Source organism: Cydia pomonella, chromosome 20 (genome assembly GCF_033807575.1).
Source record: "Cydia pomonella isolate Wapato2018A chromosome 20, ilCydPomo1, whole genome shotgun sequence".
Classification (NCBI taxonomy): domain Eukaryota; kingdom Metazoa; phylum Arthropoda; class Insecta; order Lepidoptera; family Tortricidae; genus Cydia; species Cydia pomonella.
The window spans coordinates 7,451,024-7,472,722 of NC_084722.1; the positions used below are offsets into that span (position 1 = coordinate 7,451,024).

At 36.3% G+C, this 21,699-nt stretch overlaps 2 protein-coding genes across 5 annotated transcripts in view; one reads left to right on the forward strand and one right to left on the reverse strand.

The window, feature by feature from the left end:
* Window positions 1–3,839: 3,839 nt before the first annotated feature.
* On the forward strand, window positions 3,840–20,942 carry LOC133529400 (apyrase-like). Of its 2 annotated transcripts, none has more exons than XM_061867104.1 (11): window positions 3,840–4,093; window positions 6,971–7,193; window positions 8,756–8,953; window positions 11,371–11,501; window positions 15,754–15,901; window positions 16,370–16,496; window positions 17,081–17,238; window positions 17,652–17,733; window positions 18,106–18,264; window positions 19,313–19,458; window positions 20,798–20,942. In XM_061867104.1, exons 1-11 carry the CDS (start codon window positions 3,978–3,980, stop codon window positions 20,921–20,923), a joined length of 1,614 nt encoding a protein of 537 aa, XP_061723088.1. In that variant the 5' UTR covers window positions 3,840–3,977; the 3' UTR covers window positions 20,924–20,942. The 2 variants fall into 2 exon arrangements, with proteins under 2 accessions (XP_061723088.1, XP_061723089.1); XM_061867105.1 differs by having other exon boundaries at window positions 3,847–3,983.
* Window positions 20,943–20,980: 38 nt separating this feature from the next.
* The window catches only part of LOC133529401 (apyrase-like), a 192,007-nt gene continuing 191,288 nt past the window's right edge, over window positions 20,981–21,699 (reverse strand). For 2 of the 3 annotated variants that reach the window (XM_061867108.1, XM_061867106.1), the window contains one exon: window positions 20,981–21,578. In XM_061867108.1, the coding sequence (XP_061723092.1) occupies window positions 21,453–21,578 (126 nt within the window). In that variant the 3' untranslated portion in view covers window positions 20,981–21,452. The remainder of the gene's footprint in view (window positions 21,579–21,699) is intronic. The other variant, XM_061867107.1, reaches the window with a different exon arrangement.

A 21,699-nucleotide genomic window follows, 5' to 3' on the forward strand; every position in this document is an offset into this window, starting at 1 on the left:
TATTAACTACTTATAGTTATACTTACTTACTGAGGTACTTTATACAATAAAGTTCGTGCAAGAATGCTCATTTCTTATCTCTAAAATGCTTACCTTGGCGCGTTCCAAGTGGGTATCGTATTTCCAAAACAAACCTCTTGAGAGTAAGCAGGTGGAGCTTGAAATTCAACCGCATGGGGACGACCGTAGGTTGAAAATTCTTCGGCTAAGTTGGGGTACAAGCGTTGTGTGGACGGTGTAGCAGGCCTGAAAAAACCGGTATAACATATTATTGAGGAATACAATATGGTAGAAAACCATATATATAATATCAAAGAAAATCCAATACAGTCAATAAATCATTGGTAAGTACTTGATATCATAGGATACGGGTGTGTCTTTGCATAGGTTAAAACAATGTACGGCTCTTCTATTTTGAAAAAAAACTTTAAATTATGCAATCCGGTTACAAAATTGGACCACAATCAGTTGATTTTTTTTATTCAGAAATCATTTTAGCCCTAGCGCTCAAGCGACGCTTCGCCCTCCATCGGTTAGCAATTACATATTATATACAGTAAAGAGCATAATAAAGACTGATCTGTGATAAAGACATTAACATTAACCTATATTATGTAACAGAAATACTGTGGGATAATGCATCCGTCCGTACCCAAATCAAGTTCAGTAGTTATTGTAAATATTTGCCACGGCAATCAACGTAATAAAAGATCACATAGAAATAACAAAATGGAAACAAACTTTAAGTCCTACTGACCGTTTTTTTTGAGCTTTTGAATGACTGTGACCCATTGTGCACTCACTAACTCAATTTTAATTTGGTAAAAATTTGTAAGAAAGTAATGAAATTCCACAATAAAGATTATTCTCACGACTTCAAAACTTATGTCAACGCAACGCAACGCAATCAATGCATTCGACAATAAGGACCAGTGAAATATGACCAGTGACTACATGTGTTTATATTAACCATCCCTTTCTTTCCCAAGAAAGGAGAGCGAGAACACGACACACATGGTGTTGTTTCTTAGAGACTGCTAAGTGGTCTTCTAGCCCTTTTTCTAGTGACTGTAGACAACTAATCGAAAATATACCTTGTTGCTGTACAATAAGGTTATATGTAATTTACTAATATAGTCGAAACATGTGTCGACGTTGTCCATCTGCTGTTACCTACTCTGGACTCTGCCTGTCTTATATTAATTACATGTACGACTTTATTGTTTCTGCTCAAAAGCGGCATTTTACTGCATTACAAACATCGATGTAATATACATGGTATATTACATCGATGATTACAAACAACCTACTTTTAACTCCAAGTTTTACCGTTTTTTTTGTGAATTTGTTATTTGAATATATACATAAGTCAAAACAAACGATTAATTCTTTATTTGAATAAGTTTTTGGCAAAATAATCATTTTTAGTACAAGCTTTTATAGCTGACTGCACTTTCCACAAGCAACTAAAACTCATCGAGACAATTCTAAAAACCCCAAATACAATTAGGATGCGTTGTTTTATCAGTGAGTCCCTATGGCTACCTTCTTTGTCCATCATCAGATCAGCTCGATGGTACCATAATAGGTAAGTTTTCTTTGACAATACACTTCTATTTCAAATTCTCTTTGGTTAGAGGCAGAGGTTTTGTATTTTCCGGAAGCGCATTAAATATTTTCATACACACATTCACAAAAAGGTAACTATTTGGATAGACGTCTGCTGGCAGTTGCTTTCGTAAAAACTAGTGCGTACGCCAAATCAGGATTAGTTACCGAGCGAGGCCCAGGCTCCCTCCAGGTTCCCAGGCTCATGGGAATGAGCCGTGGCAAAAAGCCGGGACAACGAACGCTAAAAATATGATGATGGTGTCAGAACCTGTAACAGTAGCACCATCTGTTGCCGATAGGAAGGTTTAGCATTCTATTCTCCACGCCAACGCTACACTAAGACAAAACTCTACGAGATGCTCAAGCTACACATACGTTCACACAGTAAAACATAGAGGGCGCTGTTATCAAAATTCTCAAAAACGTGCAGCAGTAATAAATAGTAATAAAGAGAAAAGAAAATGCTAAATAGCCTAATCTACTCGTAGATGTTGTATGACGATGTCGATCTCGTCACATTTTCGACTTGGCAGTGCGCTGTCGTCGCTTATGTAACGAGCGTACGCATACGAGTATAAGCGCGTATAGATAGACCAAATGTAGGGACAAAAACGCGCGAGTAAGCTCGTAAAAACGAAATGTATAAAAATCTAACGCGCGTATAAGCTGGTACCGCCGAAACGACCGTATACGCGCGTAAAAATACGCTAGTCTGAAACCGCCCTTAGATCAAAAAAACTCCTAATTTACCCAGTTTTGAAGTTATTTATGCTTAGTCATCATATTTCTCTAATAGCCATTTAAATCAATAGGAAAGTAACAAATACCTAACTAATTTAAATATTAGGTAAGTATCTATAATTAGTAATTTGTGTCAGATAAATTTATACGCAAATTCGCTTTAATCGCTGATTACTCCAGTTTTTTTACACGGAACGACACAACAATGTAAACTAGTATCGTATTATAACACGATGTTAAACGTGAAGAAAGTAAGTGACCTTGATGAAACACGTTCTTGTTGCTTATTGAAGTGAGTCGGCCACGTCATTTAACCGACGTCAAAAAAGAGGTCATTCTCAGTAGGCAAGAATTAATTAACCTTTTTCCGCAGTTAAGTACTACAAATGCAATAGACATCACGGTGGCGTCATCGGCATCTTCTAACCAAGAACTATGACAATGTACCTTGCCCATATAAAGTTTTGGTCATGTGCCGCCACTGCATGGCGGTCTTTGGTGTCGGATGCCAAGATCCACTTCGAGTTGTCTCTCTACGCCACAGCAGTAAGTCCGTCTAAGTAAGAAAAATCTTGACCTCGAGTTTGATAGCTAATCTAGATGGCACTATGCGGATGGGGCGTCATGTTTTGCAGTTACTGAATTTCCAAATGTCCACTTTTGATAACCAAACTTACCCCAATATACGAATTCGTATAGCGCCATATCTACTTCAACTGTCAATGATGAGTCGAGAGATGATTTAATCTCTTTTACAATTGACAACTCTTTGACAAAATTTAACATATACAATATTATTATAAAAATACCGATTGGATTCCTTTGTTTTTGATAACTTACCAAAAATACCGTTACGTACCGTTAAATTACCACCAAATATTGTTATCAATTATATAGATAACATTAAGTAATTTGCTTTATGTACCATTTTGTACGATTTGGTGTTAAAACTGTAGGTCCCTGGGGTCCTAGCGCGCACAAGTTTGCAGAAATCGTGAAGCGTCTGGTTGACGTAATTGGTTACCGAAGAGCTATGGCAGTTTCCTCGCACAACGTATCAGCATGCCGCCAGCATCCTTAGTACAATGCCTTAAGAGCCTAACTATTTTAGATTTAAACTAGTTATAGGTATACCTCTGTATATATCTATTATGTAAATGAATACAGCATTACAGACACCTAGCTAAGCTTACAGCTTTGCCTGTATGAAATTTAGCCTGAGTGATATATTATCTATTCCCTCACTCCAACACCCCAAGAGGTTAAATTTAAAAGCTAAAAAATCCCATAATGTCGTTTAAGTAGAGCTCCACCTTTCTACGTAGTAATCTTATTATATTTCACTAAAATTGGTCCAGTAGCTTAGTCGTGAAAAACAGACATACCTACAGACTTACGTATGGATATATGTATTTGTCCGTACATGCACGATGGGCCGTTATCAATTATCATATTATCAGCAGGTCTTGAAAATATCTTTATGCATTCAGTCTGTTTTCGCTTTTTCTTCGAGCCAGACGTTGACCATGAAAATATTGTCTCACTATACCAAGTGTTGGAATAATATTTAACGAAAATTCGTTTCGCACAAGTTTCGTTTTTTCTGTTGTAGCGTAATTTTGGAAATGGATGTGAGTCATTTTGTTTTTGTGTTTTTCGTGTGTTTCGTTCACGGATTTACTTTGCCTTATGAAGGATTGTATAGACTGGACATTGTGCATTATAATGATTTCCATGCAAGGTATGTAAAAAAAATTAAGGTATATTAAATATATATTTTTGCATTGTTAATTGAGAACCTCTTTTTCCCCTTTTAAAGTTATTTTTCTCAGAGGTAAAAATTAGGTTTAAATTTCAATATTATAAGGGTATTAAAGTTAGGTTTTGATTATCATAGAAATGAAACTATTACTCTCTTTTGCGTTACGCAGTTGGGTAAAAGTAAAGTGGTAATCAATTCAGTCAATTCTTCGAGAGTTTTTATCAAACAGGGACAAAGTAAAACTTCGCTTGCCTTGTTTTAAAACTTTAAATCTCTAGGGTAAATTTGGAGTATGAGATGAAATATTTGGGGACAATATTACGATCGACCTAGTGCCAGACTAAGTAAAGCTTGTACTATGGGTACTAGGCGACGATATTCATACTTATGTATGTTTATAGTATCCAAACAGTAAGTACATAAATAAATACATACGTAAGTATATGCATAGACAACATCCATACCTCCGGATTAAATATTCGTGATAAACACACAGATAAAATCAAATCACCAATTGACAAATCAAATAAAGAAAGCCATCGACGTTCCTCGTCACTAATGTACAAGGAGAGCGGAAATTCGCCGAAAGTTGCTTTGATATCAAATAAAATAAAATTGACGTAATTTATAATCAAACGCGAAATGATTACATATACATACTGCGAAAACATTCCTCATAGTAAACGGAGAACGATCTCGAGAACGGTATAACTATACATATACACACAGGTCGTACACAATAATTATATTCCTCAAAGTCTACTTAGTCATAATAGCGGAGGGAGCCCTGATGCTGCGTCGCTTGCTTTGATGGAGTATTCCTGCAAGTCTACCGCGGACAAAGAAAATCGCAATTTCGTTATCTGCTTCTCTATCGCTCTAATATGCAAGAATAATAGGGAGTCAGAAAAATAAATTTTGATTTTCGATGTCTCTCGGATGAATAAGAGTTTAGATGTTTGAGGATCTCCGGTTACCTCAGAATGACCGAAATACGTCGTCACCCTTCGTCCAGAGGGCCTACCGTGAAAAACGAAATTTCGTTAAATGCCTCTCTATCGCTCTTGCCTATTCTAGCGATAGAGAGGCAGGTAAAGATATTTCGATTTTTTTTTCTCGCGATAGGACCTCAGAAGTCAGCGCATGCGATGGTCGCTTGTAGCTCGGTCGAGTCGAGGCATGATTTTAAAGTTTATAGTATTCTACTCTTCTATGGAAAATGTCAAGGTCAACAGCCAAAATGTATGAACCAGACAAAAAAAAATTCGCGATTTCGGGGTTGGTCCCATACCTAGCAAAAGTTGCTCATTATGACCTATATATTCATCCTTTAAATTATTGCAGGTGACTAAATAAACGCCCTGTATAGGTCATACGAGCAACTTTTGTTATGGGGCCAACCCCAAAATCACGAAAAAAAATTGTCAGTCCCATAGAAAATGTCAACGTCAAACTTTCAAATGTATAAAAAAACAGCCAATTTTTTTTCATGTATTTACCATAACACAAGCAGATTCATGCAGTCAAGCCTTCAACCAATCCGTAGCTGCCGCCGTAATTTCGCTACCACATCGTCTGCCAAAACATTATTCTTGATCATCATTTAATGTAAAACAGCACACTCAACCTCAAGCATTCTGCCTAGTCTATCTAGGATCATGCACTACGGAGCACATTACACTTAATTGCCGTTGAGCCCGACTATATTTGTACTTAACTGGTAATTTATAAACAAATAAACATTATTATTGCGATTATGTTTATGAATGGCCAGCGAGATGTTAGGAGCGTTTCGACGCAGTGCCCCGAGAGCCTAAGGTGAAATATGAAGATCGAAATTTCGTTATCTGTCTCACTCCTTCTAATTCGAGCAATGGAGAGACAGGATAAAAAGATTGTCGATGGTCGTGTCTTATAGCCACGCGTTTCTGTGGCCAAAATATTGTTTAGTGTAATAAGTTTATGATATGATTGATATGTGTGTTAGACCTCTGGGCGTTTGTTGCCTGATAATAATTAACCGATTTTTCATTTTTTTTTAAACGTAGGTATACATACCTACCTACGACTGGTGATTGTTAAGATTCTTAGGGATGAAGATTTTTTTTATTCTAGTTGTAAGTATACATCTTTTGACCAAAGTGAACAAGAGGAATTATTATTATTAAAAAAAAACCCGATGGCTTACATATATTTTTGAAATGGTATTTTTACTAGCTTTCATTTGATACCCCTATTGTTACGGTAAGAAAATATCTTCTATATCTATTATATTCTGGAATAAAAAATGTTGCTATGTAACTGGCTACATACTCGTACATAAATAAACTACTATCACATGCACAAAAAAAAAAACAGAAAACAAATACTATTCATATCGATGTCAGGTACAAAAAATGTATATTCTAAACTTTACCATCACTAATTAAGAGATAATTTGATTATATACAAATTACAGTTAGATAATAAAAAAATATTTGAATAAAAACATGTATAATATATTTTTACAACGGAAAATTTTTGGAAGGAAGGTTGTCTGGAAGAGATCGCTCTGTAGCGATAAGGCCGCCTGTTGTTTACCTCTATCTTCATGTTTTTTATGTGTTTCCATGTACATTATTTTCAGAGGTTGTGCAATAAAGAGGATTTGTATTGTATTGTATAGTATGGATATGGAGGGGCCAATATAGAAATGCCTAGTAAAATAGCAATAAAATGTGTAAACTGGAGCAGCGTAACTGGCATATTTCGTCCAGATCCTAAATGCGTTCATCAGCATTTTCATCATTTTATTTCAATTATAATTATTACAAATCTTAAGTCTTTCATCGTGCTAATTAATATTATATCTTCCAGATTCGAGGAAACCTCCGTCGACACTCCGTCCTGCCGTTTCAACAACAACTCATGTCTCGGCGGCTTCCCTCGCTTATACCACGAGATCCAGGTCCTGATGAAGGAGAAGCCAGACGCCGTCCTCCTGAACGCTGGGGACAGCTTCCAGGGGACCTACTGGTATACGCTGCTGAAGTGGAACATCACGCAGCAGTTCATGAATCTGCTAAATCATGATGCTCATGTGGGTGTTTATCATCATCACCTCATCCTGCCCTCATCTGAATATATTCAACTTGAAATTTTTGAACAATCAAGAGATTCTTTACCGGTTTACGGTTTGGTGTGGTGAAAAATAATTTGTTATACGATAACAACTCACTGTACAAATTGTGAAACAATATTAACACGTTCATATTCATTTTATAGGCCATTAAGATGCTTACGTCAACGAATTAAAATTAAACTGAGAGTCGTGTCAACTTGTACCTACTTAGTGACAATCTTGAGAAGAAGGAAACAGCAAATTGTTCTCTTTATCAAACTAAGTGGTTAAGTATCGTTGGTTGAGGATAATGAACACTTTCTTGACAGTTAGTTCCTTTGAGATGGATTATCTCTTTGTCTCGATTTACGCTAAACTCATATAAAGTACCTATAAATCATACGTATGTACACGTGCATGCAATGCTATAAAAGGAGCGGTAAAATTAAACATTATGTTAATATGATAATGTTTACCTAACATTAACATATATTATATCATTCGGACATCGGAAGGCAGTCTCAAAAAATGGTTGGGAAACCTTGCAGTACAATTCAGTACAGAGGCAATCAGTTCAGATCAAAATGCCTAGCGAATTTCGAAGTCGATTTCACTTTATGTCGTAAAGAGTTATTTACAGACAAATGTGGGATAAATACAATGGGTAACAAAAATAGTGGGCATTTAGGAGCATATTCAGTATCGTGTTCTGATTGGAAAAAAATAATGATAATTTTTTTACGCGAAAATTTTTTGGCCTTTGCATGGAGGGTTGTCAGACTAAGACGACCGGCCCTATAGAAAAATTTCTCGACAAAAATTTTTTTCTTGTTCTTTTTTGTAATCCCCACTATCTTTGTTTCACCCTGTATGCTAATAGAGATGAATATTATATTTTTAAGGTTATCTAAACGTCTATCAGATAGCGGCATATCTGTACCACCTAATCGCTTGTCTCGATAAAAGAAATTTACTCGTAATTCTTACGTCTGATGTATGTACGTATCTTATCTATGATATAATAAAGCATTCACTGTGTCCTATAATATGTAATATTCATTCTAAAAATGATAAACCTATGTCCTCATTTGAATCGAAAATGTGTCAGAGGACGATGTGGCTACTAAACACTAGTAATAACATGTTTTTTTTAAATACAGCGGCGATAATAAGGCCTGTACCCCTAGTGTAAATTAATTCGATATCGTAACGTGTCGTACGTCGTACGTGTTTGTGTTGTCTCAATTCGTATGGGATTTTGAGTTTCCAAAACGTCCCACTTGGCGCGCTGTTTCTAAATCCCATACAAAATGAGTCTTAACGCAAACGCGTACCTACGTCACGTCACGCTATCGAATAAATTTACACTTGGGGTTCTGATATATAGAATATAAAGCCTGATAATGAACATTTAAATTTTGGAAAGTTTGTCCTTTCTCACGTCACGCTATTAGTAATCATCTAATCACAAAAACCAGTAGGCCTCACACTTCTCTAACACAGATGTCCAAACCTGATGGTTAAACTTTACCTTTTCTCAGGCCATCGGCAACCACGAATTCGATGATGGCCCCGCCGGCCTCGCGCCCTACCTCTCTGCACTGAAGGCCCCGGTCCTCGCCGCTAACATGGACGTCAGCAAAGAACCTTCGCTGCAGGGACTGTTCAAGCCCAGTATAATTATCAAGAGGAAGGGCAGGAAGATTGGGATCATTGGTTTGATCACGCAGGATACCAAGGTATGGAATTTCGAGTAAGACTTTGTTTTACGCTTGAAACATTCATTGATTTATATATTAAATTAATAATTTTTTTATTTTATACGTAATATGAGAGTGACATTTCGTCGGAAAAGTCCTTTCAATAGTAGATTGTTAACCAAGGGATGAAAGACACCCATTTCTGTCAAGGTACGGAAATGGTGCCTTTCATCCGAGTTTGACACTCTACTTTTCATATCGAATGCGAGGCAAACAAGACAGGGCAAATTTGCTAAATCAGTAATTAACGGCCATGATTTTTTCCTTTGGTTTCAGTACTTGCATGCGGAGGCTTATGTCTGAAGATAAATAATCCCCAATGAAAAACATTTATATTGCAATATTTATGACACCCTACATATTTTAAAAACTGCAGTAATTTTAAAATGATTTGTTCCTTAAAGTATGAAAATCAGCGGGATTGCCTCTTACTTTTAAATTTTTTACTTTTTCATTCTAAAACTGCCAATACTGCCAACTATTTTATAGAATTTAAATATTAAATGACATTTTTAATAAGTAAAATAAACAATTTTAATCTTACTATATTTTAATTCAATTAGATGAATCCTGTCATTAACTTTAAAAACCCATTTAATGTCGTAAAAACTTTTCTGATTCTGCCTTTGCTTATTCAGTGCAAGTTCGTGGTTTATTTTTTTTTGTGTCTTCCTTTTGGTACCTGCCTAATGAAATCAACGTAAACACAATTCAACAAAAGAAATAAAAAAATAATTAATTTGAACACTTTACTTACATCATTTTGGATAAAAAAGATCCAACGCGGGATCAGTAAAATTAGAATAATTACCAATTGTTCCAGGCAGGGAAATAGAGAATATTTTTCCATTTGTTTCCACCTAGTTGCTCATGGGACGGGGGCACAGAGAAGTACGGAGTAGGTACACCACCTTTTGTGCGCTAGAGCACACACGTATTACTTTCTGCGCACTTTATAGATCAACTATGACCCACTTTCAGATCATGAGACATATCTCATAGTGATCTGAATTGTTCATAAACAATAATAATGTTACAACGTTTTAAGCTTCTCCTGAATAGTTTGCTGTTGTGTACCAGTGTTTACCAGTGCTATATTTGTCTTTTGGATAAGCTTAGTAAACACCCCTATACTGGAACAGGCACCATGTAATGGGATGGTATAGACAAATTCTGTAAAACAAGTATTTACCATCAGTTTTTAATCGCGTGCAAAATTTTACCATAAACAAAAGCCAAAGAGCTGGTTAAGTTTAATTTTTCATTGGTAATTGTTATTTTGAAAATGAATGGTGCCATACATCCCATGACATGACTAGAGCAAAAAACTACAGTTTTAATTGGTTAATAATATTGAAACCAATTGCAATTTCATTAAATACATAGAAAACATAAAGGACGAATTGGATATTCAACTTTTAAAGCGGTAGGTATTTTACAGGTGTCTGTGAAATAATAAAAATACTCAAAATTTTCTCTTAAATGTCCCATTATTGGTGCCGTTAATATAGACCAAAGTTAGACAGCTGAATTTAACATTATGTATAATCTACGTATATGTATAATATAATAATAAACCTGACTGACCGTTGGTGGACCTTGATATCTATGCAATAATTATGAATTATCAGATAACAGTGTGTAAGATGGTATACAACTTGGCGGATGTGTTACATACGAATAGAGAAGTATGTACGTAATCAATATTTAATATTCTTTAAGTATTTAACACCTCAAATTACCAGCCACCATTGATTCACATTAGCTTACATCTTAAAACATCTAAGTAATTTTAAGTATGTCATATATTCGTACCCAGACAGTGGTAAAATCCACAACACAGGCTTCGTCAATATAATAAACCTTTAAATAACGTATTATGTTGCTTGAAAAATAGCGTTGAGTTGAGTCACGTACCTACGTAAGACATCTACTTACTACAATATCTAGTATAAGTAGGTACTTTTACTAAGAATAACAAATAGCTATGTAGTAAGTTCCTATTTCAGAAAATACAATCGCAATGTGAAAAACGGGATGTTTGTAACAATATTACATACCAAACGGCGCACCCACGCGGAACTCATAACGATTATCTATTTCATGGCTTCTCTACACGATGGCCCAGTGTAGGCCAGTCCAAGAGACGCATTTATGCGTTAGAGGGAGCAAGTGATATTGATATCTCATTCTACCGCATAGCTGGGTCCCTTAGACTGGCCTACGCTGGGCCATCATGTAGAGGAGCCCTCAAAGTTATTTCTTATTTCATGATCTTTGTGACATATAGGTAAAATTATTGTTCCAGTACCTACTGTAGTGTAGTGCACAATCGTGTGAAAAGGTGACAAAATTTTATCAGTATTTATTATAACACAAGCTTATTTCATTTGCAGACTCTTTCGTCAGCTGGCAACGTGGAGTTCACCGACCCCGGCGAGGCCACGAAACGAGAGGCCGAGACCCTGACTAACCAGGGTGTGGACATTATCATACTACTCTCTCATTGCGGGTTGGAGATCGACAAGTAAGTTAACCTTATCAGTGGGGCGACACTCCTCCTTTCGGTTATTCTCGGCTCCGTTCGGCTCGGTATTGCTCCGAGCAATTATTAGGGTTGGCACAAATGACGTCCCTATGCGTGCACGATCACTGATAAGATAATGACTTGAATTTTGGCAACCCTAAATATTCGAAAGGGATAGTGCAATACATTAGAAAGGGATAGCATGATTCGTCCCTGAATCGCTATTAAACTTCGCTGTTGTAGTGTCATTTCTGTATGGTAGTATTATTATTCTTTAGTATTATTTTCTGTGAAATTATCATAGGTATAGGTAGGTAGATAACAATATATAGGAGGGAAACGCGCAGACAAATCGCCTGATGATAAGTCATTTCCGTCGCCAATGGACGCCTGCAACACCAGAGGGGTTGCAAGTGAGTTGTGCATTTAAACTGGGAGTACGTTCTGTTCTTGAAAGTAAGGTCGTATGGTCCCGGAAACACCGCGGGCGACAGTGCGTTTATCGACCAACACCGTATGTAATGTAATATATCGGGATGACAGATATATCTACCGTCATAATTTCCATACATTATTGTGTTGCCTCTCTGTCACGCTTACGTACAAATTTACAAGTGCGACAGAGAGGCAACATGTCGAACGTGGTTCGCGGTAGGCCCTCAGGTCCGGCCCGAGGCGTCCGATACTTCGTTCTCTATGACGGGTGAACGGTGATCACGTGATGAAAAATGAGATCACTGTTGTCTTAAAAATAATAAACAAATTGAATTGAATTGATGCTTTCTATAGAAAACGAAGTGTCGGAGGACCGGACTGTTCTAGCGTGAGACATCCTTTATTTTGCCGATGGTATATAAATTGATATGCATGTAATTAGATCTGCAATCATATGTTGTGTACCTAATAAATAAATCTAAATCTATAATTTATTTATAGACAGTTCAAGATCATTTATTTTAAACCGTTTATCGTTTGTATGATAACACTATTTAACTAGGTAGGATTATATATTTGAAAGTTTGTAGTTAATAGGGAAGCTTATATATTATAGAAATAGAATAGAATAATGTTTATTCGTAAACACAAACAAGACACATTAAATTACATGATATAACAAAAACAAAGGAAGTATAAAGTGCCACGAAATGGCCTCATCTCAGCATGTTGCTGGTGGCTTCCAGCGCTGATCTTCCGATGAGACCATCAAGTGAGAAAAATCACGAAAGGTAACAGCCAAGAAGGAAAAAGACATAAAATAATATAGAGTGAACAAATTGAAAAATAGATAAAAGATAACGACTAAATTAAGTAAAGATTATTTTTATATCAAGCATCGTAAACATAACACTATCGGTCCGGTCCAACCATACCTTGGCTGAACATTACAGCTGCATACGCAACAAGCGCCAATAGCTTTTCGAATCTAACGAAATAACGGATTTTTTTGAAATTCCATTTCGGGAGAAAACGGTTTCCACTAACTAAATCTTAACAAATCACTTTGATTTTGATGTAGATTATTTTGTTTTGCAAATTTTGAAAAAAAAGGAAAACCTATAAACCTAATTTTTCACTGTGCCAATAACATCCTAAAAAAATCATGGAGCTATGGTTAATATACATCAAAATATGTAAAAATATTTTCCATAAAGTCAATATCAAGAGAGGAAAATGGGGACTACGTTTGTATATTGAATCAGCCGTCCTCTTTCCTCTTAACTATAAGTAGCCTTTGACTTGATCCACACTTTGACATTGCAAATGCTAGTTGGGCTGTATTGTATGCTCGTTTGCCACCGAAGTGGTATAAATAAATCATAATATATAAAACGCTCAAAGGATTTGTATTATATTTTAATGATGAAGCATTGGCTAGGTAATATAATACAGGGTGTAACAAAAATAGTGGGGATTCGTTTAAGCGCATTTTCGGTATCGTGTTCTGATTAGGAAAAAGTAGAAGATAAAAAATTTTGACTCAAAAAATTGTTGGCCTTTGAATGGACGGTTGGTAGACTTGGAGGACCTGCAACGATAGAAAAAAAAATCGCATCCAAAAAAATTTTTTGTCTCCATTTTCCTAATCAGAAAAAGATACCGAATATGCTTAAATGGACCCCCACTATTTTTGTTACACCATTTACTATAAAAGTTCACGATCTTTCAGGACGAGCCTATGATTTTCGCAGAATTCAAAATTTCGCAGTGCATTAGTATATACTGTAATGCTGTGTAATTTTGTTGTTAAAATAAAATAAAATAAAATATGTTATCTACTTCTTTAAATGGCAACAAAGTGGTATATGTTGGCATGTCAGTTATGGCTTGCTATTTGCATAATGTAAATTTGCATATAAAAACAAGTAGTGCTGAAACAAATGGTACCTGATGTCAGCACAAGTGCTTTCATAAACAAAGGCTAACTATACCTACAGTATAGTAGGGCATTTATTCGTGTGATGAGCATGGATATTTGTTCTGAGTCATGGGTGTTTTCTATGTATTTCAGTATTTATAAATATTTATATATTATATATATCGTTGTCTAAGTACCCTCAAAACAAGCCTTATTGAGCTTACTGTGGGACTTAGTCAATTTGTGTAATAATGTCCTATAATATTTATTTAATATTTATTTATTTATTAGTATGACCAATAATTTATTTTTATACGTTGAATTTGGGAATCGTTTTAAACTATAACTTATACCTGCAGCCTGCAGGTCCTAAAACGTTCGGGTAAACTCGCATCTCTTCTGTGGACATAACGATTAACGGTTTGGATACATTTTCCTAAATAATTTACTGTACAAATTAGAAGAAGTAGGTTTAACATGTATATACAGCGTGTATTTTTTATACGACCGTATAATCAAAGGGTTAGTTAATTTAGGCTTTAATGAACACACTTTCATAGTTTTATAAGAAATTGGACGACTTTTATTTTTCCATGTAAAAGAATTCAGCAAGCAATGTATCACTACTTTGTTTTAACTCAAAACGTTGCATTTAATGACGCGACGTCATAACTGTCACAATTGACTATGATGTACGAAATACATTGCCGCTCGAGATATTTTCAAAAATTAATTATGCTCTGGTAGTTAAGACTAGATTTAAAAATCTTTCGAATTTTTTTATAGCTTTAAAACCAACGTCTAGTTTATGTTTGCGGTTATATCAAAAATACACTGTATAGGTATTTATAATGTCTACAGGAAAGTCGCATAACCTTAACTCATACTATAGTTATTTGTTTTACAAGTGGGCAAAGTTGTTGTTTACCCGCTCGTGCTAATATTGATACCCGAGCAAGCGAAAGATTAAGCGCCACGAGCGTAGCGAGTGGTTCGAGAAATTGAATCTTGGGACGTTGCGAGGGTTTCAAGGCACGAGGATTAAACAAATTTTGCTTCCGAGTGAAACAAAATTTATCACCACATCACCAACGCGAGGAAAACACTAACTATGAAATAAGTACCAAAAAAAACAAACAAAACAAATCCAAATCAGGGACTTAGCCGCGCGCCTTATAGACGCCACAGGTGACCATGAAGGCTTGCCAGTATCTTGCTCAACGCATTAGCATTGCCATTCAACGTGGCAATGCGGCCAGCCTTCTGGGCACACTGCCCATCGGCAGTGACTTGGAGGACGTGTTTTATTTATAGGACCTTTATTTTAAGTTTATTTATAGTTTTTATTATTATTTTTAAGTTTATGTATAAGTTATTGTTACATAAAATTAAACTAAAAGTGTAATTTACTACGTATAATCACAATAAACAAGGCAATTTTTTTTGGAAAAAAAAATACAAATACAAATACCAAAACCTAAAAGTCAATTCTTCCAGCTAACATAAGGAAACAACTCAAAAATTTTCATCTCATTACTTTGTGGATAAAATACAACTTTCTCATTAGTTTCTGAACAATCAAGAGGGCTTTTACCAGTTAAAAAAGTGTGGTGAAAAAAAAGTTTCTCACCCTGCAGCGTATTCATTTTATTTCTTAACAGATAAGGTTTTACGGGACACTTACAAAATCGCAGCAGTGGCTATATAACTGCACTAGGCTCTGGTGTACTAAAAGTTTGCCATGACTATCTATAAATGGGAAAAGTAATATCAAAAATATTACTTTCTTCTCCAGGCTGACCTACTTTTTTCAGGCCGAAAACAATAATAGTGACTAGGCGACTTAGTTATTTATAATACTTACTTTTATATTGAATTGGTGACATGTATTTCCAGGCAGCTGGCCCGCGACTACGGGAAATACATTGACATCATCATCGGAGGCCACAGCCACTCTTTACTGTGGAACGGGCCCTCTCCTAGTGGCGAGGCCGTTGCTGGCCCCTATCCCGTGTTTATTGAGAACGTTGCTGACAAGCATCAGGTCAGTGATCACCATGTCAATGGACCTTCCAAGCCAGCCTAACTTTATCTTTAGCGTTAGAGTCAAAGCCAGATAGCGATATCTGACTGCTTGATAGAGAACAATGTTAGCTTAGAATGTCAGTAGTCAGCAGAGTTTGTGGTAGACGTAGACTTGTAGATATTAAAGCCTTAGCCTGGACAGAATAAACACTAGTACCGAATCTAGGTCAGTTGACAATGGCAGACCCAGTCACTGCCTTAGAATTAGAACGATGTGGAACCAACGCCGGGACCTACAGTATGATAATGAATGAGCTTGTAAAACATACATAAGATCAGACGGAACCATTGTGGTTTTTCTTGAAGATTGGTTGTTACAGCATAAAGTATGTTAGTTATCCTGGGGAAATTTGCAGTAAACGATCCGAGCTTGGTAATTGATGGCATGAGTATTTCCGAGAATTTACGTGACAATATGTGCTTCCAGGTGCTAATCGTGCAAGCATCAGCGTTTACTAAATACATGGGCAATATGTCCGTGTATTTCAACTTCCGCGGCCAGTACGTGAAGCATGATGGCGGACCTATATTCCTTGATCGGACCATAGCTGAAGGTAATCTTTATTCTAGAATTATTGAAGGATGCTTAACATGGGCAACAACTTAACAAAACACTTGAAATGCCTTTAAAATCATTAGTTTTATGATAACTGCATTAAGTCCAAGCACGGATAGCAAATATCATTTCATTCGTTTGATCAATTCGTCATGATTTTCATCAAGTTCATATTATTGAACGTTACTAAACTAAGTATTATAAAAATGTGATATTGAGTTTTTAAATGAGAGAGAAGAATTCAGGAAGTCGATTTTTGGTCAGATGATGTTCCATAGCTTGGTGTCAACCATTTCATTTCATTTCATTTCATTTATTTCATTTCATTTTACAGTGTAAAAAAAATATATATATCTAAACAAAAATCAAAAGTGTCGTCAGCAGTTCAATGCTTCAATATTGGCTTGCACTGTGAGGAACACTATCGACAATGAAACTTACTTGCTTAAAAATAAATTGGTTACTTACTTAATCCTTTTTAAGACCTTTTAAAAGCTTTATTGGTGTTTAAGAGGATCCTAAATAACCCAAACCCTGTACTTGATTTAGTAAATCCTTTGAAACGACTAAACAATATTTCAGACGAAACTATCAAAGCTAAACTGGCTCCATATGCCAAGCTGGTTCACGAAGCAGAGAGCGTGCCCGTAGGCGAGACCCAGACCACGCTCAACTATGAGGACTGCGTGTTCGGCGAATGCGCTTTAGGAGACGTGTTGGTCGAGGCCTTCAACGATCACGTATGTTAATCTTCCTATGTAAATCTCTACTAATATCATAAATGCGAAAGTAACTTTGGCTGTCTGTCTATTACCTCTTCGCTTCGCGCTTAAACCAATTTAGAAGGAATTTTACATGGAGATAGTTTGAGTGTCGAAAAAGGTCTTTATCATGAAAATTTATAAGGGGGTGAGAACAGGGGTGAAAGGTAACATGGAAGCACTAATTCTACGCAGACGAACTCATGGACAAAAGGCTAAATTAATTAGGACAACCCAGCCTCTTTACCGTTCAACTGCTTTACGTTATAAACCTCTGACGCAGTGGACTGATGATCATATTTAAGAATAGAATAGAACTCCGTCATTATAAACCGATTTAAAAAATTGTATTACGTATAGGTACAAAACTCAATTAAAATGTGTATTTTCAGGCCAAATCTGTAATAAAGGCGGATAAAGATCATCTATCGTTTATCCAGCGGGGCAACATCAAATCGTCTATACTCAAGGGAGGTAAGACTAAAATGAAATCATTTATTACCTAAAACGTTCAGTTCCACAATTTTACTCAACTTGGATTGGGCCTGGTGTCATTGCCATCTCTGAGAAATAGTACGTTGAACACCTGATTACCAGCTTAGTCGCTTTGAAGTGATGAGCAGATCGTTGAAAAAATTGCAACCGGAAATTTTGAAGAAAGATTGCTCCTTTTCAGCGCTTTCGCCACTTCTGGACATAAATTATTTTATGAATACCATAAATACACATAAATAGATTGTTTTTTCCATTCCTAATATGTGATATTTTGGTGTCAATACGAGTCGATAATATTTTTTTTGCCACGCATCGATAAGTTTTTAATTCACAGTGTACGTTTTTTTACAGCAATCAGCCAAGGATCGATCTTTGAACTTTTACCCTACAACGATCGAATAGAGACGTTTGAGCTACTGGGTAAACACGTTTTGGAGGCACTGGAGCGAAGTGTGCTTGATGCCTGGGCCTACACGCCGTTCAAAGGGCCTTGGGTTCTTCAGGTGTCCGGTAAGTTGGACTTAATTATATTCTTTGAAGAATTCCGCATTGGCTTATATCTACAGCTGTGTCTACAGCCACGAGAGACATTGTCCCTCACGTTCAGGGCTATAATCACGAAAATCGAAGGTCGTCAATTGCGGGTATTTTTCTCTTTCACTCTAATTATGTCCTCCAGACGCTGCATAAATTATCTGTTAAGATGTTAAGAGCTTCATGATGACATTTAAAATTACTGTAAGACTAGCTTTAATATTTTATTTCTCATAGATGCCCGGTATTTTTATCAATGTGTACTTGTACGTGCTGTTATCACGTATTGCATGAAAAGCTGGCACGTACAAGATCAATTGCAATATACGTATGAGTGCGTAAACGTTCCAATTTCGAGATCCTTTTCTATGAATGCAATTGACTGATCAAGTGAAGGTTCTCTACGTGCCAACTCCAATTTGAATTATTGTCGGGAGACAATCCAATAGAGTCGGGCCAAGTTAACTCCACATGGCATTTGCAATGACAAATTATTATAAAATTTCCATTAAAATATGACGTTTATATTAACACTCCTTCACTTTGTTCTTTACAAGTCTTTGAAAGGTTACCTCAGACCAACCTTAGACGGATTCACTAAAGATTCATTGATTGATTGATTGTATAAGATGTAAATATGCAAGAAAAAATTGTACTCGCGAGTTTAACAGCTGATGAAGAAGGCGCTGTTTGTAGTCAATGAATTATCTAAAGTCTCCTTTAGAAAATCAGACATACCGCATAATTTACGAAGCCGTACAGTACCATTTACATTCTACTGCTTAGCTGTCAAATTTGAAGCACGAAGCTGACTTTGCCTCTTGTCTGTGTAATGACAGGAATACTAACCATTAGCCAATTTATATTTGAATGTTATTCGAGAACTTTTTTTACGCTCTATTCAGCACAAGCGAGGTTTGCACCAAGAATTTTTAGCACCACACACATATGTAAGGTTAATACAAAACAACTATATTGAAAATGGTATACGACTGAGAAAATACAGTTAAAATATTTTTTCCAGGACTGCGCGTGGTGTACAACGTTACGCTGCCCGAAGGTAGTCGAGTCACATCGGCTACCACGACAAATGGAGCTAATCTGAAGCCCGACCAGATGTATCAAGTCACTGCCCCGATCTACTTGGCCGATGGTGGAGACGGCTTCACGGTAAGGATGCTTGGTTACCCATGGTTGTCTTGCTTACATACATAGTTCTTCTTCTTGTATTTCGTGCCCTAATTGCTGAAGATCGCGTCCACATTGTGCGGTTATAAGCCGTATGAACTTCATTGTGCAGATTGCTGCCAGCTGACCTCTTTAAAGATTTCGACCATCTGATATATACCCCCACTCCGAGTACGTTTGCCATTCATTATTCCTAAAATTATACTTCAGATCAGACGTGGGAAACCGCATAGTATGTCCGAAGAATTTAAGAGGTCGCTCATACTTACTATATAGTTACAACCACGTCAAACGAGAACCTAACTTTTTACTATTGTATTCACCCCCACCAAAACTTGGAAGAGCAGCAATCAGATCAGGACCGATGCTCTCATGGCCCATGCGCCATGAAGATTTATTAAATTCAGTCATGTGTCTAGAGTCTGTACGGTAAGAGAAGAGTCGTGAAATCTCTGATGCTGTTTTCATAATATAAAAATCTTGTAAACTGATAAAATGGACGCTCGATATTGGTCTGGTCTGTCATTGCCTTTTAGTTCGTGTAGCTACCGTTGGCGCTTGTTGCGTATGCAGCTTTAATGTTCAGCCAAGGTATGGTTGGACCGGACCGATACAGTGTTATGTTTACGATGCTTGATGTAAAAATAATCTTTACTTAATTTAGTCGTTATCTTTTATCTATTTTTCAATTTGTTCACTCTATATTATTTTATGTCTTTTTCCTTCTTGTCTGTTACCTTTCGTGATTTTTCTCACTTGATGGTCTCATCGGAAGATCAGCGCTGGAAGCCACCAACAACATGCTGAGATGAGGCCATTTCGTGGCACTTTATACTTCCTTTGTTTTTGTTATATCATGTAATTTAATGTGTCTTGTTTGTGTCTACGAATAAAAAATATTCTATTCTATTCTATTCTAAATGTTCGGGAACCAATACATTCTACGACTCTTTTCTTTCCGAACAGACTCTTAATACTCTGTGAAGTCAGACCAAGCTAACTCTTTCTAAGACCGTGCAAATTTTATTATCACAAAGTGTGAAAAAGTCACCATAAACATCATAAGTTGACGTTAATCTGCCCCATTTTTTTCTGTAAAACTCAATGCAAAGTTAGTTTTGTTTGACGGACTCTATCGCAATTCAACGTGGCACTCGAACGTAAAGAGCCCCTTTGCGAGCGGGGTGAGGCGAGTTGTATGAATTGTTTTTTTGTAATGTTGGGCTGTTTGGTCTCATATTTTTATGATAAAGGTTGGTACCATCAACATCACAAAATCGTAATGAATCGTATGTTAATACTGTCTCTTTTTCTGTTGCAGATGTTCAAAGACAACAGGGTCAACCGACAGGTCATAGGTCGCGATCAGAGTCTGCTTGAAGCTTACATCAAGAAGCATTCGCCGCTAAACATTGCCACGGACGGACGTATTAAAATAAATTATTAGCACATATTTATCAAAATAATCTTGTTGTATCTCTTTCCTTAGAAAAAAAAAACAATATTTGTGCAAATAAGGGTAAATTTTATTATTAAAAAAACAAATTCTGTACAAACGTGTCTCTAAAATGAGACAATCATTGATTTTATTATACCTAAAGTAAAAAGTATCAATCAATCAATCAATCAAATCATTTATTTGCTAAAATACAGTCAGGTGGATCTTAAATACATTTTTACGAACAGTGTATTCAGCCTGCGATTATCAGTATCACATTCAAATTTGAACTATGAGCCTCTCATCATACTTGGGTATAAGAGGGGTTATTTTCTTGACGTAATTCGTCAACACCTCGGATTCCTCGCCCAACTGAGTAACGTCTTTAGCGTTGGTGTTTAATAGCTGAAAACAATACTAGTTTGTAATACAAGTGCGAACAAGTAAGCAAGTCTCTCGTTTCCTACTGAGCCATAAGTTGAGGATTCCTTTTCACGTATGAGTTGCCCTTTATTAAAAAGTTTAGTATCTATCACGTTCAGCTTAGGATTTTGAGTCGCCCGTCTACCGAGGAGGTGACGGGTGTGATTTTTTTGATGTAACTCGTCAAAGTCTCCCAATCATTTGCAATGTTTACTACGTCTTTGGCGTTGGTGTTTAAAGGCTGAAAAGCAAATTAATAATACACATTTATTTATAAGAGACATGCACATACATATACAAATTCATAGAACAAAGGCAGAAAAAAGCAATCATTTAAGGATGACTCAATCTAGAACGATCAG